At 39.9% G+C, this 26,452-nt stretch overlaps 1 protein-coding gene across 2 annotated transcripts in view; it reads right to left on the bottom strand.

Moving 5' to 3' along the window:
* LOC124152250 (RAB11-binding protein RELCH homolog) overlaps positions 1-26,452 on the bottom strand; it is a 201,677-nt gene that overhangs the window by 136,111 nt on the left and 39,114 nt on the right. For both annotated transcript variants that reach the window (XM_046525506.2, XM_046469522.2), the window contains exons 22-24: positions 21,909-21,991; positions 19,762-19,825; positions 17,529-17,667 (exon numbers count right to left, since the gene is read on the bottom strand). In XM_046525506.2, coding sequence (XP_046381462.2) covers positions 17,529-17,667; positions 19,762-19,825; positions 21,909-21,991 — 286 coding nt within the window. The remainder of the gene's footprint in view (positions 1-17,528; positions 17,668-19,761; positions 19,826-21,908; positions 21,992-26,452) is intronic.

The following is a 26,452-nucleotide window of genomic DNA, read 5'->3' as shown; positions in this document are numbered from 1 at the left end:
ATGTGCTGTGAATGTGACATGACAAGAAAGCCTTGGAGCGTGCCCTGATAAAAGTTTATTTCTTTATTAAAACAAGCAGGGATCATCTTCATTCTCTATACTAAGTTGCTGTTGCTGTTGCTGCTGCTGCTGCTGATGATGATGATATTGAGATTTAATGAGTTTAATAACAGTTCAGTACAAATCATGCTCTTTCTCATCAAGTCAAGGACATTCAAACATCCTTAATCTGTCCACCTGTTGACGTCCGCTGTACATATATGTATCTGTTGTAGATTAGATTCGCAGACTGGCATCGCAAGATGTGCATTAATATTACTGCCCTGTCACAGATAGATGGGAGCAGATGATGTATAACTTTGCTGTGTAATAAAGACTGCTTACAGATCACGGTATTGCTCTGTCAGTGATGGGAGGCTGTGGTTGAACCTTGAGAGAAGGGAATGCACAAACAACAGCAACTCCTTAAGGGATTGAGAGTTTTGTTCAAGTTTTGTCCAAGACAGAAATATTTGAGCGGTCACTGCTTCAAGACATATACTGGTTTAACGCCACTTTTAGCAATATTCCTGCCATATCACGGTGGGGAAACACCAGAGTGAGTGAGTGAGTGAGTGAGTGAGTGAGTGAGTGAGTGAGTGAGTGAGTGAGTGAGTGAGTGAGTGAGTGAGTGAGTGTATATGATTTCACGTCACTTTTAGCAATATTCCTGACATATCGAAACTAGGGAACACCGGAGTAAGTGAGTGACTTTAATGATTTTACGTCACTTTTAGCAATATTCCTTCCATATCATGGTGGGGGAACACCAGAGTGAGTGAGTGGCTGAATATGATTTTACTCCACTTTTAGCAATATTCCTGCCATATCACAGTGGGGGACCACCAGAGTGAGTGAGTGACTGAATATGATTTTACTCCACTTTAAACAATATTCCTGCAATATTACAGCGGGGGAACACCAGAGTGAGTGAGTGGCTGAATATGATTTTACTCCACTTTTAGCAATATTCCTGCCATATCACAGCGGGGGAACACCCACCAGAGTGAGTGAGTGGCTGAATATGATTTTACACCACTCAAGACAGGGGAACACCAGAGTGAGTGAGTGAATATGTATGATTTTACTCCACTTTTAGAAATATTCCTGCCATATCACAGCTGGGGAACACCAGAGTGAGTGAGTGGCTGAATATGGTGTTGCACCACCACCTCTAACAAGCAGGGAACTGCATACCACACAGTAACACAACAATGGAAGCCTTCAAGTGAGTGAGTGAAAGTCTTATACCACATTAACACAACAATGGAAACCTTCAAGTGAGTAAGTGAAAGTCTTATACCACACAGTATCATAACAATGGAAGCTATCAAATGAGTGAGTGAACGTCTTATACCACACAGTATCACAACAATGAAAGCTATCAAATGAGTGAGTGAAAGTCTTATACCACACAGTATTATAACAGTGGAAGCTATCAAATGAGTGAGTGAACATCTTATACCACACAGTTACACAACAATGGAAGCCTTCAAGTGAGTGAGTGAAAGTCTTATACCACACAGTATTATAACAATGGAAGCCTTCAAGTGAGTCAGTGAAAGTCTTATACCACACAGTATCACAACAATGGAAGCTATCAAATGAGTGAGTGAAAGTCTTATACCACACAGTATCACAACAATGGGAGCCTTCAAGTGAGTGAGTAAAAGTCTTATACCACACAGTATCACAACAATGGAAGCTATCAAATGAGTGAGTGAAAGTCTTATACCACACAGTATCATAACAATGGAAGCCTTCAAGTGAGTGAGTAAAAGTCTTATACCACACAGTATCACAACAATGAAAGCTATCAAATGAGTGAGTGAAAGTCTTATACCACACAGTATCATAACAATGGAAGCCTTCAAGTGAGTGAGTAAAAGTCTTATACCACACAGTATCACAACAATGAAAGCTATCAAATGAGTGAGTAAAAGTCTTATACCACACAGTATCATAACAATGGAAGCCTTCAAGTGAGTGAGTGAAAGTCTTATACCACACAGTAACACAACAATGAATGCCTTCAAGTGAGTGAGTGAACGTTTTATACCACACAGTAACACAACAATGGAAGCTATCAAATGAGTGAGTGAAAGTCTTATACCACACAGTATCACAACAATGGGAGCCTTCAAGTGAGTGAGTAAAAGTCTTCTACCACACAGTATCACAACAATGGAAGCTATCAAATGAGTGAGTGAAAGTCTTATACCACACAGTATCATAACAATGGAAGCCTTCAAGTGAGTGAGTAAAAGTCTTATACCACACAGTATCACAACAATGAAAGCTATCAAATGAGTGAGTGAAAGTCTTATACCACACAGTATCATAACAATGGAAGCCTTCAAGTGAGTGAGTGAAAGTCTTATACCACACAGTAACACAACAATGAATGCCTTCAAGTGAGTGAGTGAACATTTTATACCACACAGTAACACAACAATGGAAGCTATCAAATGAGTGAGTGAAAGTCTTATACCACACAGTATCACAAGGGAAGCCTTCAAGTGAGTGAGTGAAAGTCTTATACCACACAGTATTATAACAATGGAAGCCTTCAAATGAGAAAGTGAAAGTCTTATACCACACAGTATCACAACAATGAAAGCTATCAAATGAGTGAGTGAAAGTCTTATACCACACAGTATCATAACAATGGAAGCCTTCAAGTGAGTGAGTGAAAGTCTTATACCACACAGTAACACAACAATGGAAGCCTTCAAGTGAGTGAGTGAAAGTCTTATACCACACAGTAACACAACAATGGAAGCCTTCAAGTGAGTGAGTGAAAGTCTTATACCACACAGTATTATAACAATGGAAGCTATCAAATGAGTGAGTGAACGTCTTATACCACACAGTAACACAACAATGGAAGCCTTCAAGTGAGTGAGTGAAAGTCTTATACCACACCGTATCACAACAATGGAAGCTATCAAATGAGTGAGTGAAAGTCTTATACAACACAGTATCATAACAATGGTGGCTATCAAATGAGTGAGTGAAAGTCTTATACCACACAGTAACACAACAATGGAAGCCTTCAAGTGAGTGAGTGAAAGTCTTATAACACATTAACACAACAATGGAAGCCTTCAAGTGAGTGAGTGAAGGTCTTATACCACACAGTAACACAACAATGGAAGCCATCAAGTGAGTGAGTGAACGTTTTATACCACACAGTAACACAACAATGGAAGCCTTCAAGTGAGTGAGTGAAAGTCTTATAACACATTAACACAACAATGGAAGCCTTCAAGTGAGTGAGTAAAAGTCTTATACCACACAGTAACACAACAATGGAAGCCTTCAAGTGAGTTAAAAGTCTTATACCACACAGTAACACAACTATGGAAGCTATGAAATGAGTGAGTGAAAGTTTTATACCACACAGTAACACAACACTAACATCATGGAAGCTATCAAGAAAGTGAGTGAGTCTTATGCCATACAGTACCACAACAGTAACATCATGGCAGCTTTCAAGTGAGTGAGTGAAAATTGTTTATACTACAATCAGCAACATAGCAGTAATATCATTGAAGCCTTCAAGCGAGTGAGTGAAAGTGGTTTATATCACTATAAGCAGCAACACACTGATGGTGATCACCCATTGATCTGTCATACAGTTAGGTGATCCCCCATTGATCTATAACACATTTGGGTGATCCTCCCATTGATCTGTCAAACATTTAGGTGATCCCCATTGATCTGTCAAACATTTGGGTGATCCCCATTGATCTGTCAAACATTTGGATGATCCCCCATTCACCTGTCAAACATTTGGGAGATCTTTCCATTGACCTGACAAACTCTTTGGTGATCCTCCCATTGATCTGTCAAACATTTGGGAGATCCTTTCATTGACCTGACAAACTCTTTGGTGATCCTCCCATTGATCTGTCAAACATTTGGGTGATCATCCCATTGATCTATAACACATTTAGGTGATCCCCTTTGATCTGTAAAACATTTAGGTGATCCCCTTTGATCTGTCAAACATTTGGGAGATCCTTTCATTGACCTGAAAAGCTCTTTTGTGATTCTCCCATTGATCTGTCAAACATTTAGGTGATCCCCTTTGATCAGTCAAACATTTGGCTGATCCCCCATTCACCTGTCAAACATTTGGGAGATCCTCCCATTCACCTGTCAAACATTTGGGAGATCCTCCCATTCACCTGTCAAACATTTGGGAGATCTTTCCATTGACCTGACAAACTCTTCGGTGATCCTCCCATTGATCTGTCAAACATTTGGGAGATCCTTTCATTGACCTGACAAACTCTTTGGTGATCCTCTCATTGATTGTCAAACATTTGGGTGATCCCCATTGACCTGTAACAACTTTGGTTGATCCTATTATTGACCTGTCAAACGTTTAGGTGATCCTCCATTGATCTTGAAATGTGTGGGTGATCCTTAGACCTATAGATCTGTCAAACTACTGGTTGATCCTCCCATTGTCATGTGAAACATTTGGGTGATCCTCCCATTGACCTGTCAAATGTTTGGGTGATCACCTCATTGATCTTTCACACATTTGGGTGATGCTCCCATTGATCTGTCAAACACTTAGGTGATCCTTCCATTGATCTGTGAAATGTTTGGGTGATCCTCCCATTGATCTGTCAAACGTTTGGGTGATCCTCCCATTGACCTGTCAAACGTTTGGGTGATCCCCTCATTGATCTTTCACACATTTGGGTGATCCTCCCATTGATCTGTCAAACGTTTTGGTGACCCTCCCATTGACCTGTTAAACATTTGGGTGATCCGCCCATTGACCTGTCAAACATTTGGGTGATCCTCCTATTGACCTGTCAAACGTTTGGGTGATCCCCCATTGACCTGTCAAATGTTTGGTGATCCTCCCATTGATCTGTCAATTGATTTGGGATCCTCCTGTTAGATTAAAGCTACAACTTGTTTTGTCCAGTTGTCCTTGCAGGAGTAAGTTCAGTTTGTGCTGGATCATTAAGAGCATATTTTATTATCTACACTAATTGCCAGTATCATGCTCATCAATATTAACAATTGAATTATCAAAAATTGAAACATACATTGCTATAAGCACATTTCTTCTTTTCTGAGAGTTAGACTGACCATTTGATAGGCAATTAATACAGCTCATGCCAATTATCACAACTAGAAAGAACAATCATGGTGATTTTGTCAGCAATATGACACTAGAGACCAGCAAGGGTACCATTGAGACAAGAAAGGGTACCACTAGAGACAAGCAAGGGTACCACTAGAGACTAGCAAGGGTACCACTAGAGGCAAGGGTACCATTGGAGACAAGCAAGGGTACCACTAGAGACAACCAAGGGTACCATTGGAGAAAAGCAAGGGTACCACTAGAGACTAGCAAGGGTACCACTAGAGGCAAGGGTACCATTGGAGACAAGCAAGGGTACCATTAGAGACAAGCAAGGGGTACCATTGGAGACAAGCAAGTGGTATCTTGAGGTGACAAGCAAGGCTACCACTAGAGACAGGCAAGGGGTACCATTGGAGACAAGCAAGGGTACCACTAGAGACAAGCAAGGGTACCACTAGAGGCAAGGGTACCATTGGAGACAAGCAAGGGTACCACTAGAGACAAGCAAGGGGTACCATTGGAGAAAAGCAAGGGTACCACTAGAGACAAGCAAGGGTACCATTGAGGCAAGGGTACCATTGGAGACAAGCAAGAGGTACCATGGTGACAAGCAAGGGTACCATTGAGACAAGGGAACTATTGGAGACGAGCAAGAGGTACCATGGTTTACAAGCAAGGGTACCATTGAGACAAGCAAGGGTACCACTAGAGACAAGCAAGGGTACCACTAGAGACAAGCAAGGGTACCACTAGAGACAAGCAGGTGGTACCATGGGGAGACTAGCAATGGTTAGAGAATTCTGGGACAATGGCGAGACAAGCAAGAGTCACCAAGAATCTTTTCAGTCTTGGAATCCCCAGGGAGAGGCAAGCAAGGAGCACCATAAACACATTCTGCTTTGGCATCCTCGTGAGAGTTGCCCATGACAGTCATCAACGGTGCCTGTGGCTGTACCCTCCTCCAAACACTCTGTGTGCATCTACCATTAGCCTCGAAAGAAAGTCTCTTGTTTCTCATTTGTTGGCTTGTGCAACATCAATGGAATGGCATGAATGTTTTCGCCTTTCATTCCGGTATAAAAACTAATTTCATGGCGATTCACATGTCTGTAGATGGAATTGTTTTTCAATGGCCCATAAACTCGTTTCCGATATCTTGGGATTTTGTAAGAAATTTAACATTTTTTAGGATTACCTATAAAGTGTAAGGTAATTTACTTTAGCAAGAAACTAACAAAAAGGCATGGTTCATCAGGAGCAGCAGCATTCCCTTACATTCAATGATTACCGACCGCCTCCGTGGTCTAGTGGTAGAGCATCTGGCCCGGAGAGCGGAATGTCCGGGGTCGATCCCCGGCTGCGTCATACCAAAAGATGGTACTTGTTGTTACCCTGTCTGGCACTCGGCATTAAGGGGCTAAACAAGGACTGGTCGGCTCGGAGTCAGTATACTGTGTCTGAGTGGGGTATTCATGTTAAACTGCGGCATGGTATCTCAGTGAGCTAGAACTATAAATCAGCATCAGTCGTAACTAGTACAAGCAGCCACACAAACACACACACGTATATGCACGTCGCTATATAAGTGCAATAATCTTGGACGCAACGTTAAACCCCATTTCACCTCACCTCACCTTCAATGACTACCATATCAACGAAACTAATTCGCGTTTACACTTAAATTGAAAACATTATTTATGAGCACAACTACTTCTGCTATTATGTGGCGTTAGGATATTAACATGATATATTGAATCCCTGGCTGCATCAGTCCGTCTCCTGCGATGACAACTCAACTGAAGTCTCAATATTACATTGGTTGATGGACACTGGTTATCTTTCCAATAAAAGAATGTGTGAACAATAAACTGTATTAAGAAAGAAAACCTTCAAATATTGTCCGTCTTTGTTTTGTTGCTGTTTTTCAAGGTTCTTATGTGGAATTACCAATATTATTTAAATGATATACGGTAGATGGATATGGTATTGGTTGGAAATTGAGACTTATTTAAAAAAAAATTCTGTTATTTTGACAAAAAGAATATACATGAAAAGATCAAAAAGAGAATACAATGGAGATGAGAGACACTTGTTTCTTCGTTTGTTGTTTAACGACGCACTCAGCAACATTGCAGCTATATGATGGCTGTCTGTAAATAATTGAGTCTGGACCAGACAATCCAGTGATTGACATCATGAGCATTAATCCACGCAATTGGGATACGACGACATGCATCAACCAAGTCAACGAGCCTGACCACCTGATCCTGTTAGTCGCCTCTTATGACAAGCATGGTTGCCTTTTACGGCAAGCATGGATTGCAGAAGACCTATTATTCTACCCAGGACCTTCACAGGTCAAATCAGTACAAGCATTTCAAGCATTTGCTTGACACCCCAAAGGCCGGGATATGATTGCGATGATGTGAAGTGCACAACATGGGATCACAAGGATTACCATCTTCAAACCATCACCAAGACACGAAATGTCACAAATTTACAAACAGGAATGAGTAAGTGTCAGAAGTGAATTAAGAGCCATCAGGTGCTGCTAAAGTCCTTACAGACACCATCATGGGAGTGTCATCAGTCAGTAACCAGATCCAGGTCCACAAGGTTATCCATCCAACAATCTGGCTACATGGGTGTCACGTCTCGCCCAAACTCTGGGTTTAACCTTGACCTTCAAAACTAGGGTACAGGCGATCCCTAATAATTAATTTAGAGTGTTAGTAAAGCAAATAAAATGGGGTAGTGTACTGTGCTGTAAAATTTGATAATTACTTTAATAAAAGGACCTTTTTGTTCTTTTTCAAGAATTTGGTACAGTGTTTTTGTTTGTTTGTTTTTGTTTGTTTGTTTGTCATTTAACATCGCACTCAGCAATATTCCAGCTATATGATGGCAGTCTGTAAATAACTGAGTCTGGTCCAGACAATCCAGTGATTGACATCATGAGCATCGATCTACGCAATTGGGATACGATGACATGCATCAACCAAGTCAATATTATTGTGTCTCCCTTGGAATACAATATATTGTGTTCTCTGCATTGAGCTTACTTATTTGTGGGTGCTGGACATCTGTGTCGCATAAAAACCCCGAAAACCCATGAAAATTAATTGTCCTCCCTGTGTTTTAGTCTTATCATAAATAACGAATACATGAACGATCAGGTTGCAGAGTACAGCACTGATGTTTCTTCCCTGACATACCAAGCTGAGATATTAATGATTTGGTGTGGTTTATGTTAGCAAGATCCGTCACTCGTACCCCGTGGAGAGTAAACTCATTTCAAGGAACTCTTTTTTCCAACTTATGGTGCATTTTTCCATGAATTATTCATAGTTTTAATCCATCTTTTTATTTGATATTCTTCATTTCTGCACAAGAAAGAAAATCATGATTTATGTAAGTTGGTTGCTGTCCGATATCTTTCATTACTCTTTATAGTTTTTGCAAGTTATTGGGGTATCGCTTAAGTCCGTGTAACTCTACCTCGTGGGGACTCCAGGCTAGAATAGGTCCCCAGCAACCGTTGTTTGTTGTAAGAGGCGACTAAATTGGTGGTCAGACTCATTGATTGGCTGATTACATGTCAGACTGTACCAAGTAGGACGATACATTGATGCACCAGTGGATTGCGAGTTTTGACTTCTCGATACAAGTATTGGTCACTGCCCAATCTAAGTAAAAAGTATCGATTCTTACCTTAAATGTTTGCTTTAATATATTACACCAAACACTAATTAGTAGTGAAAATTAGTAGTGAAAATGTATTTATTTTAATCCATTGTGCCATCCTTGTCACTGCCAATTGTAAATCGTCGGAGTGCCAGGCATTTGGTCATCCTGTCTATGATAAAGATGGCTTATGCACCACGGAGCACATGCAAGTATGGTGGGTGGGTGGGTGAGTGGGTGGGTGAGTGGGTGGGTGGGTGAGTGAGTGAGTGAGTGAGTGAGTGAGAGTGAGTCAGGAATGTCAGCCAGTTTGATCTCCTGGTCGCATCATACAAAAAAGATGCTTTATGAGAGTATTTGTTTTTTTGTTTTGTTGAGATAAGACCATCAACACGTGATTGTTTGTTTGTTGTTCAACACCGCACTCAGCAATATTCCAGCTACATGTCGCCCGTCTGTAAATAACAGAGTCTGGGCCAGACAATCCAGAGATTGACATGATGAGCATCGATCCATGCAATTGGGATATATGATGACATGTATCAAACAAATCAGTGAGCCTGACCACCCGATCCCATTAGTCGTCTCTTTCGGCAAGCATAGTCGCCTTTACGACAAGGATGGGTTACTGAAGACCTATTCTAACCTAGAATTGTGGGCCATCTCAGTGGGCTAGCTCCAAAAAACCAGCAAAACTCCGGACCAGTACAAGCAGCCACACACATGCCTGCGAGTTGCTATGTAAGTGACATAATCTTAAAATCCCATTTCACCACACCACCTCAAATACGGCAAAACTTGTATATTTTGTAAATTAAGCAATTTCAACTTGGCTTTAACCCATGCCCTTTCAAAAAAGATCACGACACGTCAGAAGGAAAGGATTAGGGTGAGCTGCTTTGGCCTTTAGCCATCAGAGATGAGTATTTCAGAAAAATCGTCTCAGTAAATTGTCATTAATTCTCACTGAATGTCACACACTTTAACTCCTGGGACTAGCTGTAATAAGTGATCTCACTGTCGCGTACAAGCCTGTCTGTAATCACCCTCTTTATACCAGCCTCTCAAAACGAAGCCTATTGGGAATACTACTGTCTGTACAACACAGTGTTACTTGTGTCGCAGACCCTCAAACAGACCGGCCCCAACTCTGTCATCCGATTTAGACAGCTACACAGACACAAATCTCCACCGTACTCTCAAGATGCATTATCTACTCCAGCTTAGTGTTTTTACCCTCTCTAAAGGTGGGGCTCGGCTCGAATGACATAGCAGGTATCATTTCACCCTTTGAAAAACTACTTTGTCCGTCTGCTTTATCAAATTTCAGTATATCAGTCCAACAGTTAATGAGAACTCTAATAACACAGAGACAATGTCTCAGTTTCATATAGGGCATTAATTACAAGTTCTAGATCTGGGCTCTGTTCCACGAAGTGGTCGTAGCTCTAACACGATCGTAACTCCCATACTTTAACATACACTTACGGCAGTCATACCGCTAAGATGGCTTTGTTGAATGGGGCCCTGGACTGAATGTGTCAGCGCCCGATCGGTGGCATAGTTACTCCTTGAAAACATTAGAGTCAAGGCAAACCAATCATCTAGGTGTGTTTGTTTGGTTATTGTTTAACGCTGCACTATATCATTAGCATGTGTTTATGAATCACTATCAAATAGTGATGATACCAGGTGTTCATGAAAAGGTGAGAGAATCCTGATCCACCGGTGGCACCATCACAAACACATGCAAAGGCAAGTCAAATCTTCACTTGAAAAAACACAGGAATATATGGTACAAGTCAAAATAGGGAATTTTATCGGACATCATTTTTGTCACTGATGCGTCCATGACAAAAAGTCTTGCTGGGACTTGAATATTGTAACCTTGATCAACAACTTTTGAGCAAGAGTCATGTGACTTCTTTAGATGTGGGTCGGGGGCTAACAAGTCATATGAGATCAGACACACAACAATGTATAAGTGATTTACAAAAGAAATGGCCACTGAAAATATCACAAATGCTGGATATTTCTGTAAAATAGTAAACTGAAGAAAATTGACTTAGTCACAATCAGCTTTCTACTTTCCGATGGAAATATGAAGTATTATTACAGACATAAACTCAATAGAGACGTCTAGAAATAGTAGCTCCTTCTTTGACAGGGGATGGAAATTGGCTACAAATACAGGTATTATAAGTCAGTCTCCTAATGAAACACGATAGGGATTCATGTAGTGGTGGTTGAGATGCACGTTCAGCTGTCTGAGTGTCCTGGTGAAATCAAATCAGACAAGTAGATCCCCCTGTAATCTTGGCTGTGTGAACATCCACAGCATTAAACCCTGCCATCATACCACATCAATCAACACAGTCCAACACGTTTTGGAATAATCCTTTGCGTGTAAACAGGATCACAATGAATTATGAACATAATCCCCAGAACCAGAAGAGAACACACAAAATAGCATAAAGGTACTGTAGCTCACTCTTCAGAAAATATTATTTTATGAATGTTGTTCTGTTTATAGTTGAATAGATGATGACTACTGATCCAATGGAGAGTTTGTTTGTTTGTTTATTGTTTAACACCGCACTCAGCAATATTCCAGCTATATGACGGCGGTCAGTAAATAATCGAGTCTGGACCAGACAATCCAGTGATTGGCATCATGAGCATTGATCCATGCAATTGGGATATGATGACATGCATCAAACAAGACAGCGAGCCTGACCACCCGATCCTGTCAGTCGCCTCTTACAACAAGCATAGTCGCCTTTTACAGCAAGCATGGGTTAATGAAGACCTATTCTACCCCGGATCTTCACGGGTCTCCAGTGGAGAGAATAAACTTACACTTGGAAGCATATTGTTGTTGAAGCTGTCTAATTGGCTATATTTCAAAATATGTGAGAAGTATATACACAGAATTCCATAATATTGTCTCAAGGAAATGTCAAATCATCCTTATCCACAACACAATCTGAAGTTTAGTGGAAAATGGGAGTAATCTGTCAGATTCCAAAAATAAATGTTGATGAAGAAAAAACATCCCTAAGTGATATAGCATGTTTCAACCATTCCATTCATCAGCTGTCCCAACTGATACCCAGTTGATTTACAGTTTGTTTGTTTGTTGTGTAATGCTGCATTCAGCAATATTATAGCTATAGATTGGAAGTCTGTAAATAATTGAGTCTGGATCAGACATCATGAGCATCAATCTATGCAGTTTGGATATGATGAAAGCAAGACAGGCATTCACACAAAATCTCATCAGTTGATCTACATATCATACCATCATTACCCTCTGTCTGTAATCTAAAACTAGTGACCAGAACAGTACCATAATTACCTCCTGTCTGTAATCTACAACTTGTGACCAGAACGGTATCATAATAACCTCCTGTCTGTAATCTACAACTAGTGACCAATATGGTACCATAATTACCTCCTGTCTGTAATCTACAACTTGTGACCAATACGGTACCATCATTACCTCCTGTCTGTAATCTACAACTAGTGACCAATATGGTACCATCATTACCTCCTGTCTGTAATCTACAACGTATGACCAATACGGTACCATCATTACCTCCTGTCTGTAATCTACAACGTATGACCAATACGGTACCATCATTACCTCCTGTCTGTAATCTACAACTAGTGACTAATAAGGTACCATCATTACCTCCTGTCTGTAATCTACAACGTATGACCAATACGGTACCATCATTACCTCCTGTCTGTAATCTACAACTAGTGACCAATACGGTACCATCATTACCTCCTGTCTGTAATCTACAACTTGTGACAAATACGGTACCATCATTACCTCCTGTCTGTAATCTACAACTAGTGACCAGAAAAGTACCATAAATACCTCCTGTCTGCAATCTACAACTTGTGACCAAAACGGTACCATCATTACCTCTTGTCTGTAATCTACAACTTGTGACCAATATAGTACAATAATTACCTCCTGTCTGTAATCTACAACGTATGACCAGTACCGTACCATCATTACCTCCTGTCTGTAATCTACAACGTATGACTAATACGGTACCATCATTACCTCCTGTCTGTAATCTACAACGTATGACTAATACGGTACCATCATTACCTCCTGTCTGTAATCTACAAAGTATGACCAATACGGTACCATAATTACCTCCTGTCTGTAATCTACAACTAGTGACCAATACGGTACCTTAATTACCTCCTGTCTGCAATCTACAACATATGACCAGTACAGTACCAAAATTACCTCCTGTCTGTAATCTACAACTTGTGACCAGTACAGTACCATGATTTGATCGTACTCAATTGTTTTTGTTGTCACTGCTCAAACCTCCTGTCAATAATTCTACAGCTGAGATAATCACCAAAAAGTCACTGAACATGAAACAAAATGTGTTTATCTGAAATTGTGGTTCATTTTCACTCATCTAGTTATCCAGTATGAAACGTCAAATTATTCATTAATTACATTTAATCACTAAAAGAGCTCTCTGCCTCTGAGTAAAATAATGTTCACATAAAGCAGTTGCTGCCAGCCATCCTATGATTATCCTCAAATATATGAACGAACATACTTAGCAGGCAATTGGTTGACAAAATCATTTGGCCTAATGAGCTTCAGGGAAAATGCGTTAAATATTAAGTTCTGAAAATAGCTTGTTTATGGAGTTAATGAGAAATGGCTTGGAAAACCACGGACAGTAAAAAGTTAATTATTTGTTACTTTTAGCTCATTAACGAGCAGAGGGGTCGGTCCTTTCCTGCTTATGGCAATAGTGACATAATTTGCACTCCCACCACTCCCATACATCGCCGTCAAGGATGCATTAAAAACTCCACTGGCACACTGCAATTCAGTGCATGTTGGTAAACAGTGTGTGTTTGGGTTAATGCTGCATGGAACTGTTTTTCGTTTATATCACGGCGTGTCAGCTTGATGTGGGAAGAAAGCCAGAACTGATGCAGGTGGTAGATATTCACCACTTTGGTGAAACCCACAAGTGCAGGTATTGTGTGCCGAACCTGGAAACAAGATGAGGATGAACCTGGATTCAAATTTAGGATCTGGAATGCCTCATGGATCCAACACTGCAATGTGAACTGCAGAGCTTTAGAAGACTGGGCCCCATTCCACAAAGCGATCGTAGCACTAAGATGATCATAACTCCCATACTTTAACACTGACTTACGACAGACTTAGCGCTAAGATCGCTTTGTGGAACGGGGCCCTGGTCATCTGTGCCTCTTTAGGTAAATCGTAACTCAACATGGTTTGACAATAAACTGGGCTTATTGGCAGCTGTTTCTGATTATAACCAGCATGATAATGTACTAACTGCAGTGTGTAAGTTATGTACATAATTTTGTGGGGAAATTGTCACTTCAAGCATGAAAAACCTTTATATTATCAATATGCATGTTGTTCTATGTCTGTGTGACACTCACATAACGATTTTGTCCTATAGGGAAACTTGCATGGTAATATTTTACAAATTGTACCCCTAGGATATCGGAAGACACATTTCCTGTACAGCAAGGGCTAAGAAAAGCATGTTAAGTCAGAGAACTATGAATTATGTATGCAAGATAGCATGTCTTCATTCTGACTTGCAAGCGGCCAATCAGGACACAGAAATTATCATGGGACATATTGTTATGTGTTAAACCTGTTGACTGAGGATGCAAGCTGATGTTTGTTGTGAATATGGCGCTAATATGGAAAAACTTCTGGTAATTAATAATTATTTGCCTCATAAACATCAATAAGAGAAAAATATTCTGCATTGTTGCAGAACAAATAATCCTGATGTAGCAATGTAATTTGCTGCCTCATTTGTCAACAGCCTCGAGATGCCCATGACGAAGCAGCTGCTGTAAAACGGTTGATACTTTATCGAACATTTCTCAACAGTTTGGAAACGAAAACATTTTGTGCCATCCAAAACTACAGGTCAGTTGTTTGCAAAAAATACATCAAAATTCATCCAGAATTCTCTCATATATCTAGGGGTGAATATCTTGGTGGTTAGACAGTCGTAACTCCCATACTTAAACATGGACTTACGATAGTTGTAGTGCTGGATGTACGACAGTCGTAGTGCTGAACGTACAACAGTCATAGTGCTGGACTTACGACAGTCGTACTGCTGGATGTACGACAGTTGCAGTGCTGGACTTATGACAGTCGTACTGCTGGACGTACGACAGTCGTAGTGCTGGACTTACGACAGTCGCAAAGCTGATAACTTTGTAAAATGGGGCCCAAAGTGCTTTGGATACATTTCTCACTTTGTCAATGACGGATCATGACAAAAAGACAATCTGTAACGATGTGAAATAAGGGGAACCTGGAGACCCCCTAAACTTTGAATGTTAAACTTCAGGATATTAACCTGATTCAAACATGGTATGCATGTGAGTACACATTAATACACACACTAGGTACATCTGAACACACATGCGAGGTACGTTTCGGTACGTTTTCATGGTTCACGGAACCCTCTACAATGTCAATCTTCAGCTTGCGATAGTTTTTTTTTCAACTTGTTTTCAACATATCAGTAAAAGCCATCGTGGGATCCTCATCTGAACATCCAAGTCCCACAACTCCGCCATGTTACTGTTTGATGTGGGTATGTTCCACAAAGGTGCTCTTATATCAAGAAATATCTCATGAAGCACATGATGCACAAGAAGCACTACCTTTTTTATACTTGGTTTATGGATCTGCCCACATGTCAAATAAAACTATAATTTTAATGACATGCAGGATAAGACCAAGGACATTTTTATTCCCCTGAAGAGTCTGAGAAACAGATTAATTTTAGAAAAAAACCTCCTGATTCAATCGAAACGGCAATTGGAGTAATTCGTTGACTTGTCATTAAAAAAGTCTGCACCAGGAAGGATGTTTCTTTCTTTCTAATTTTTTTTTATTTCACCTCACTGATCTCATGTTCAAATGTTCGAAAAATGAATTTTTTTATGCACAAGTCTTTCAATAAAAAAACATACTGTAATAAATGAATGTAATATATGAAAAAAGGCTTGACACATTTACACCTCCTCCCCAAAAATGTGTACCATACTGATTGTTAAATCAATGATATTGACGGGGTCAGCAAAAGCAGACAAATAAATAGAGGATATGTTTCACATGTGACGAGTGAAATATATCATGTTTCTCGCGCAAATATCTCCATTTCCACACACACACACACACACACACACACACACACACACACACACACACACACACACACACACACACACACACACACACACACACACACACACACACACATGATATTGCTCATGGGATATCCTATTTATTATATACTTCTTGTGTCATTGCCTCCCGGAATATTTTTTCGTTCTATATGTAAATGTAAAACCTTGAAATGTAAATTCTCCCAACCAAACAATTAGGGACATTTCACCACCGCTTTTAATTGCAACTTAAAAAGGAGGTTTTGAGTGTGCAAAATCTGAAAAAAATCTAAACAATAGTAATAAAAGATATTTTAGGTCACATTCTTGAAACTTTCGACTGCTGCTGGAAGCGAAGGAATACACGCTTATTATGTAAGAAAAATGACACTTTGCGAAACGAACGGTCTCAATTGAGAGTTAAATGAGAAATTTACAGTTCATAACGAAACATTTTCAAGAGAATAACAAACGACAAGAAGCGTCATTAACTCCATAAATGACCATCTGTTATTGTCTTGCCTTGACAACGTGAAACGAACATAAAAAGGAAGTCAACAGTTTGTGTATGGGTCACACACATACGATAAAGGGAGACAATTTGTGGGGAGGTAACTCTTGTATGACAATAGTTCTGTCAAAGTGCAATGAAAAAACTCAGTTTTTTACACTGAAGTATATAATAAATCAGTGCACTAGCGGAAAATAAGCTACAGAAGAGGCTCAACTTCCTTGTAACCCCAATAACACAGCAGCCTTGTCCATCCAAAAGAATGGAAACAGAAGAAAACAGCTCTCTCCATTCTCTGTGTGCGTGTGTGTGTGTGAGTGCGTGTGTGTGTGCATGTGTGTGGCATAATTCCAGCAATGTTCAAGCCATATGAAGATGGCCTGTAAACAATCAAGTCTAAACCAGACAATCCAGTGACTCATATTAGGAGGAACGATCCACACCATCGGGGTACGATGACACGCAATCAACCAAGTTATGGACACCACCGAATCCATTAAGTCGTCTCTTATGACAAGCCCAGGTTGTGGACCAGTTCAGAACTGTAATCCCCATGGGATGACGCCTACCAATGAGGACCTGGAGACACATTCTACCCCGGGTCTACAGAGGCTGTATCTACAAAGTTATGTTCTGTAAGATCATGTGATTGTCCTCCTCAGTTGCTACAGCCTGTGCAACAGCTGACTCATTTCTGCACAATGCAAAACACGCTGAAATAAAACAGCAAACACTGTGAAACTCTGACAGTCTGGAACCCCATTTGCCAGACCCATATTGTCAAGAACCGCCACACAAGGGACATTACTCTGTAACCAGGATTCATTAACACGAAATGAATTCAAATTTACTCGAAAAAATATTGTCCAGATTCCCAGAGTTTTACAGGAGTTTGTCAACCAAAATATTCTCGGAATATGCTGCATGCAAAGAACGTGTACTCACACTCATCCCTGAACTTTGGTTCTGTATTTGGTCCAACATGCGCCATTGTGCGGATCAACTCCACATGGACGACGTGCTGCTCTCGATACACAGGGTCGTCGAAGAATGTCTGTAGCTGCATGTACACCCGGTCCAACACCTACAAAATGGCCATGATGTAACTTGTCACACACACACATGGAGGCCAGGGTTTGTTAGGTTCAAATGAAGTGGTGAGGTCAAATAGGGCTTAATGTCGCGTTCAAGGTTATTGCACTTATATAGCAATGCACGCGGGCATGTACACGTGTGTGAGGCTGCTTGTACTAGTCTAGACTGATGCTGATTAATAGTGCTTGTCCACTGAGATACCATGCTGCAGTTTAACATGAATACCCCACTCAGACACAGTATACTGACTCCGAGCCGACCAGTCCTTGTTTTAGTCCCTCAATGCAGAGCGCCAGGCAGTGCAACAACAAGTACAATCTTTTATCGTCTTTTGGTATGACACAGCCAGGGACGGAACCCCCGACCTTCCACTCTCTGGGTGGACGCTCTCCCACTTGACCACGGAGTCGGTCTTATATTCAAACAAAAGTTTTATTCGTGTTTCACATATTTAATTATGATAGTAATTTAAAATAAGTAACTTAAGGTTTTTATGGCTCTTGAATTATTATTTTTATGTAAACAGTCATGTGGAAAATAGCATCAAATCCAGGACGAGTCAATCATGTTCCAACATGGCTCCCCCCGTGAGTACATATTAATACACTGATGCGTAGTACTAGAAATGGTCCTCTTAATCTGTGATTAATAATTGACATCATCAGTCAGTGTGTGTTGACGAGATCACAAGGTCCATTTTACGTAACCGGAAAGTCACTTTTGCACTCAGTTTGATACCTTTCATAAATTACTGGATGGCAAATTGTCAGAGATGTCATGTTGACTTACATGACTTGGAAGTACAGCCATAGAGATTATTAGCCAAGAATGTTTCCTTATCGTAAATATTGTATATTAATAAAAATGTCTCATGCGAACCTCTGGCTTCTGATACTTATGCAGTAAAGATTACATCTCCCTGACCTATATGTGACCTCCAGCTTTTTAAGGCAATACCTCTTACCATATGTTGATGAACATAATGTATTTAGCATAGAATAAATTTTGAAATAATATATGGCCCTAACGTATTCGGCTAAGTATTATATTATCCACTTAAAGCAAGGTTACTGGACACGCCCCCACTAGCCATACCCTTGACATACATGGAATCTATACCGGTATGATATATATATATAACAGAGGTCTCCCTTCAACTAATGTAACGATTGGGTAGATTCTGTTCCCAGTTGGAGTCATACCCAATCAGCTTGAAGGGCTAGCTAAGCCACGCCTCCTTATTCATGTTTTTATGATAGGTAACACAGAGCTAAAAAATAGGTACTTTTAATTAAGCACAACAGCGCTAACTTAATGTTTTCACCCTTTTTTTCTCTGCCACTATATTGTACATCAGACAGGCTACATAATGATGTAAGAAAATTCTATCAGTATTTTTCATGAAACTTGCACTTTATGACCATGTGATCAATAATCAAATTTCAACATGTCAGTAAACTAGGACTAGTCATCTCGGAGTCAATATACTATGTCTAAGAGAGTTATTCACACTAAATTGTAGTGTCTAAGTTTTGGTGAAGCATTATTAAACGGGCTTTGTCCAAACTAGTACAAGCAGCTACACACACACACAGCCACACTCACACATACAGCCAAACACAGTCACAACCACGCCCACACACACACTCATGCCCACACACACACGCCCACAGTTACACTCACGCCCACACACAGAGTCACACTCACAAATGCACACAGCCAAACAGTCACACTCACACACAAAGCCACACACACACAGCCACAAGTGCCCCCCAACACACACACACACAGTCCCACAAAAGTTACACTCACTCCCACACATTCCCCACCCCACACACACACACATGCACACACTCACAGCCAAACAGTCACACAAAGGTCACACTCACGCCCACACACTATATAGATGCCATAATCTTGAATGCAATGTTAAACCTAATTACACATCCCCTCCCCTCTTACAACAAGCATGGAGCACCAGGTTCTCCGTCTGCCCTGGAGTCCCCCAGGGAGAAGACCTTCAAACAGCAAGCTGACAAGGGTAGGGATATAACAGCTCAGAGATAATCAAGGAACGTCTTACCTCTCGTATTGACACATGCTCTATGATGGCGCCGAGGGAGGGAATAGTGGATATTCTAACTGAGCTGCAAACACACAAAAACAACTTAATGGAGATATTATGTTCCGATGATTTCCATCTCCCTCAATGTCATCCATCTTTCACTTGCCTATTAATTCTTCATAAAAAGTACTAAAAATAAAACAAGAAAGCTGCAGTTCAAAGCACTGTTTGTTTGCTGTTTAACACCGCACTCAGCAATATTCCAGCCAGTGATATATTCCAGTGGTATCAGGTGGTCAGACTCCCTGACTTGGTTGATGCATGGCATCATATCCCAGTTGCGTAGATCGATGCTCATAATGTCAATCACTGGATTGTCTGGTCCAGACTTGATTATATGCAGATAGGCATCATATAGCTGGAATATTGGTCACTGAGGCAACAACAAACAAAAATCGAGGCAAACCAGTGATTGATATCATGAGCAATGTCCCATGAGATGGGGTAGGTTGCTATGCAATCTACCAAGTCACAGTTGGTTGGTTGGTTTGTTGTTTAACGCTGCACTCAGCAATATTCCAGCTATATGACAGCGGTCTGTAAATAATCGAGTCTGGACCAGACAATCCAGTGATCAATATCATGAGCATTGATCCACGCAATTGTGATCGATGACATGCATCAACAAAGTCAGCGAGCCTGACCACCCGATCCTGATAGTCGCCTTTTACGACAAGCATAGTCACCTTTTACGGCACGCATGGGTTGCTGAAGACAGGGGGTTCTACCCCGGAATCTTCACGGGTCACCAAGTCACAGAGTGTGATCTATTACGCTGCCTCATATGACAAGCATATGCTAGATATACAAAACTGCACAATCAATAACCACATAATATTATTTAGCCTAAATGAGTGAGTGAGTGAGTTGGTATTAACACCACTTGGAACAGTACTCCAGTTATATCACAGCATGTCAGCTTTCTGTGGGAATAAAACCCAAAGTGATGCAGGTGTTAACCACATTGGTGAAAACAGCAAGCACATGGATGCTGCTGCCATGCCTGGGAACATATTCAGGGCAAACAGGGATTCGAACCAACAATCACAGGTTTCTGGGGTGCCCAAGGAATAGTCTAAATGAGAGTGAGCTGGGTTTAACAGTATTTCAGTTATTTCACATCAGGTCAACCTTATTTGGGTGAAATGATGCAGGTGGTGGATGTTTGTGGGTGCTCCTGACAAACCTGTGACTGTCATAGGTCTAAGGTAGAGTATGGGAGTTATGATGATCACCTTAGCGGTATAACCGTCGTAAGTCTATGTTAAAGTATGGAAGTTACGATAACCTTAGCGGTATGACTGTTGTAAGTATATGTTAAAGTATGGGAGTTACGATGATCACCTTAGCGGTATGACTGTTGTAAGTCTATGTTAAAGTATGGGAGATACGATGATCACCTTAGTGCTATGACTGTTGTAGGTCTATGTTAAAGTATGGGAGTTACGATGATCACCTTAGCGGTATGACTGTTGTAAGTCTATGTTAAAGTATGGGAGATACGATGATCACCTTAGTGCTATGACTGTTGTAGGTCTATGTTAAAGTATGGGAGTTACGATGATCACCTTAGCGGTATGACTGTTGTAAGTCTATGTTAAAGTATGGGAGATACGATGATCACCTTAGCGCTATGACTGTTGTAAGTCTATGTTAAAGTATGGGAGTTACGATCATCTTAGCAGTATGACTGTCGTAACCCTACATTAAAATATGGGAGTTCCGATCACCTTAGCGCTAAGATCGCTTCTAAGAACTTGGTCTAGGAATAATTATCAGGAAGACTCTAGGTTTCAAACCCATGATCATCGATTCTGGAATGCCTAAGGGACACAACTCTGCACAATGAATTGTGGCGCCTTACCCCGAACTCCTTGCCCACACCAGGACCACCCTCAACTGAATGAGTGAGTGAGTATGGTTTTATGCCGCTTTTAGCAATATTCCAGCAATATCACGGCGGGGGACACCAGAAATGAGCCTCACACATTGTACCCATGTCGGGAATCAAACCCGGGTCTTCGGTGTGATGAGCGAATGCTTTAACCACTAGGCTACCCGACCGCCCCTCTCAACTGAATGAATGTCACAGTTTACAGTCTTACATTTCTGGGTCATTGGCGAGAGTGACTAGAGCTGGCACAACCCGTGTGGAGATGAACGTATCATTTAGGTTTTGAATCAGGAGCTGAAACAGCAAGAATGACACATTGTATACCCAGGAGTTGAAACAGTAAGAATAACACATTACACACCCAGGAGCTGAAACAGTAAGAATAACACACATTATACACCCAGGAGCTGAAACAGCAAGAATAACACATTATACACCCAGGAGCTGAAACAGCAAGAATAACACACATCATACACCCAGGACCTGAAACAGCAAGAATAACACACATTATACACCCAGGAGCTGAAACAGCAAGAATAACACTATTAATACTCAGGAGCTGAAACAGCAAGAATAACACACATCATACACCCAGGACCTGAAACAGCAAGAATAACACACATTATACACCCAGGAGCTGAAACAGCAAGAATAACACTATTAATACTCAGGAGCTGAAACAGCAAGAATAACACACATCATACACCCAGGACCTGAAACAGCAAGAATAACACACATTATACACCCAGGAGCTGAAACAGCAAGAATAACACTATTAATACTCAGGAGCTGAAACAGCAAGAATAACACACATTATACACCCAGGACCTGAAACAGCAAGAATAACACACATTATACACCCAGGAGCTGAAACAGCAAGAATAACACTATTAATACTCAGGAGCTGAGAGGGTCAGGTCAAAGGTCCATAAAGAACACATTATCCCTAAAACTACCAGGGGTACATAGCATTTTGATCCATCAGCAACACGTGACCTGAATATGTCAAAATCGAATTTCAATTTTTTCACACAATACCACTTTTATGACTACCAGTGCAACATCTTATTGCATATCTCTTAACAAACCGATCCGGGGTAGAATAGGTCTTCAGCACTCCATGCTTGTCACAAGAGGCGACTAACGGGTACGTAGCATTTTGATCCATTTGTTTGACACCTATTAGTGGCAGGCATGAATATTGTAATGCAATTTATTGCACTAATGATTCACGTATTGCAATACATACCACAATGTATTGCATGCGTTCTTTCATCTATAATTTGCTATGAACCTGAATAATAAAAATATTCCCCACACATTTATCCCAACTTGCATTTTGTTGGATGTTGCTATGGTCACAAAGCATGCGCACTAGACACATTACATACAGAAAACTGGTCGGAAATCACAAGAAACAGCTGCTAATTGCTAAATTTCCTAATTTCAGTTTGACTTGTCACTTATGTCAAATTTTCAAACAAGATGAAGATATGTATGATTTGGAAAAATGCAATATACCGGTATTTTCCAAATTACTGTGATTTATTTTTATTATTATTTCATATCGTGGAATACTGGTAATATCGTTCACCTCTAATACTTGTGTGGTGATTCAAAACCCACATTTTGCATGCAGTGTCCTAAATAACTGCCTGCCTGCCTGTCTGCCCGTGTCTGGTAACTTTTCTGTCGGGCTGCATGAAATTTTCCTCCACGTCTCCGAATGTCTGGCAGATAATTTTAAGACTACCTACGTATTCAGTTTTATCATAAGTGCTCGTATATTCTCAAGTTATTGTTTACATTATTTCAACTGAATCAAGGCACAATTTGTCTCTTATTTTCACGACTTTTAAAAATTGATAATGTCTGAATGCGGGCAGGTAACGTTGAAGATGGGCAGGCAACACTTATGGGTCACCTGCCTGACTGTCTTGTTGGGTTTCAAAGTTATTTCAAACACTGTTTGCATGAGAGCAAATTTTCTTTGATGTCCTTCTGTATGACAACATCATTCCTTCCTTTCACCTCCTTACAGTGTGGAAGAAGCAACCTAACTTGGGCCAGATCCTCTCCAACCCTGTATTTATTTATCTCTTTACAAAGTTAATTATGCAGAATACACTCTTGCATCAGCTGAACACAGAGAGAGGTAAAAAAGAAAAAGTATCTCCGTTTCATTAGAACAAGAATACAAGCAAGCCATTGAACTATATCCAAATGTTGGAAGATCAAAAGCAACACGTGTCCTGAATATGTCAAAATCGAATTTCATTTTCACACAACACCACTTTTATGACTACCAGTGCAACATCTTATTGCATATCTCTTAACAAACCGATCCGGGGTAGAATAGGTCTTCAGCAACCAATGCTTGTCGCAAGAGGTGACTAACGGGATCAGGTGGTCAGGCCTGCTGACTTGGTTGATGCATGTCATCAATCCCAATTGCGTGGATATATGTTCATGATATCAATCACTGGATTGTCTGGTCCAGACTCGATTATTTACAGACCGCCGTCATATAGCTGGAATATTGCTGAGTGCGGCTTTAAACAACAGAACAACCAACCAAATCTTAAGAAACCAATTATTCAGAACTAATTGGAGTACACAGTTTTGGGGGTATGCAAAGTACACCCTGTTTAGCTGATCTGAAACAATGAACCCTGACATGGACAACTCTTTGTGTAAGTTAAAGACGAGAAGTAGAAAGCCCATTGATTCCAAAAATAAGTGTGACAATGTAAGCCTCCTTTTAAAAGGCGACTAACAGGATTAGGTGGTCAGGCTCGCTGACTTGGTTGATGCATGTCATCGATCCCAATTGCGTGGATTGATGCTCATGATATTTTTTTTTTTTTTTTTTTCTTTTATTGTTTTTAGAAAGACACACCTGTTACATAAATGGGCTTCCGCCCAGGGTAGCAGAAAGCCCATGACATAAAGCACAACTTATCAGTACATCTTACTTTGTTGTTTTTTTTATACAGAAAATAACATACTTCTCACTCACACATTCACTCTTGTTTATATATCATATTGCAGTTTAGGAAAGTACATGGTCTCAAACATTAAAATCTTAAGTACAAAACTAAAATTAAATTGAAAGCTGCTCCTCATTTTCGAAAAGTTGATGATACAGCATCCAAGCACCATAGAATTTCTGTTGATTACCTGTCTTGAAAGCAATATCTTTTTCAATGTTGTATCGTGAAAAAGCTTCCTTTTTATAAACATGAAAATAAGGTTTTGTATTTTGGAATTTGCATCTATAAATATAGTATTTTGCAATTAGTAAAAGTAAATCAAACACTTTATCTGTTTTTATGTTCTCTTTAACTCCAAAAAGTATCAATTCTGCACAAAATGTCATATTATAAACATGAAAGCACTGGTCGATCCACAATGACACTTCATCCCAAAATTGTTTTATTACATCACATTCCCAAAACAAGTGAGTAATTGTTTCCTTTTCATTGTGACAGAAGGAGCACAAATCATTCTGAGCATAATTGAGTAAATACAGAAAAGTATTAGTGGTGAGAATTCTGTGGGTAATTTTGTATTGAAACCATCGCAGTTTGACATCCTGTGTTGTACTGAAAATTTTATTATAAATATTGTTCCAATTTAAGTTTTCAAATTGTAATTCCCACTTTTCCTGCCCTTTAGTTTTTACTTCTGTAGAAACCAATGAAAAATAAATATGTTTTGAACCGGACTTGGAACTACAAATAGTTTTTACCACACAGCGCTGATCCTCCACAGAATCTGTTGGAACTCTAACTAAATTTAGAGCTCCAAGGTATTGTTTAACGCTGCTAACAACACCATAAAACTCCAAATAGGATGAACAAATACCATACATATCATTAAATTCCTCATATGACAGAAACTCCTTATTGGCCTTGACCAAGTCTATAATTTGGGAGATGCCCTTCTCAAACCAGCATTTCAAGAAAAATGATTTCCTGTTAATTTTAATATTAGGGTTATAAAAAATTGGTTCAGTTAAAAAACTACTGAAAGATTCTGGCTTGATTTTCTTATCAAGCACTATAAATGACTGAAAACAACTTTTCCAAAACTCATTACTTATCAAAGATAATTTTCTTTCAAAAAACGTCACACCAAAGATGCTCATGATATTAATCACTGGATTGTCTGGTCCAGGCTCGATTATTTACAGACCGCCGTCATATAGCTGGAATAATGCTGAGTGCAGCGTTAAACAACAAACAAACAAACAAACATTTAAGAGAATGCATTACATGGAATCAGCTCTTGATGGCTACCTCTTTGTGTCCTGGCTGAAATCTGAACCCTTTCTGATAATGAACCGACAACATAACAATGTGGTTTGGAAAATAATTACAAACAACAACACACTTACTTATTATCAAATCATAGTCTACTTGCTGTGTAACAATAATGTTGTTCTTCTTTAAGATATCGTATTTAAATATATAATATGGCAGAGTAATGGAAGCAATAACAATATATCTCAAGTAACAACTCTTTAAACTAATGTCTCATTCCGAAAATAGTGTCTGCCTGTGTGAAATCGGCTGTCAGATATATGATCATCAGGTAATTGCTTAGGTCTCAGGTGAACTCAACATTTCAAGGTCTTTCAAAATGTCAAGAACTGACATTTCCTTGCGGTAGTTATGAATTACTGACTGTATATGGTTCGTAAGTAAACAGATTAATAAATTCAAAATATCTATTCATTCGTTAAAGTAACTT

The sequence above is a fragment of the Haliotis rufescens genome, unplaced genomic scaffold (genome assembly GCF_023055435.1).
Source record: "Haliotis rufescens isolate VD_foot unplaced genomic scaffold, xgHalRufe1.0.p SCAF_17, whole genome shotgun sequence".
Taxonomy (NCBI): Eukaryota; Metazoa; Mollusca; class Gastropoda; order Lepetellida; family Haliotidae; genus Haliotis; species Haliotis rufescens.
This window is presented reverse-complemented; position numbering and strand designations above follow the sequence as displayed.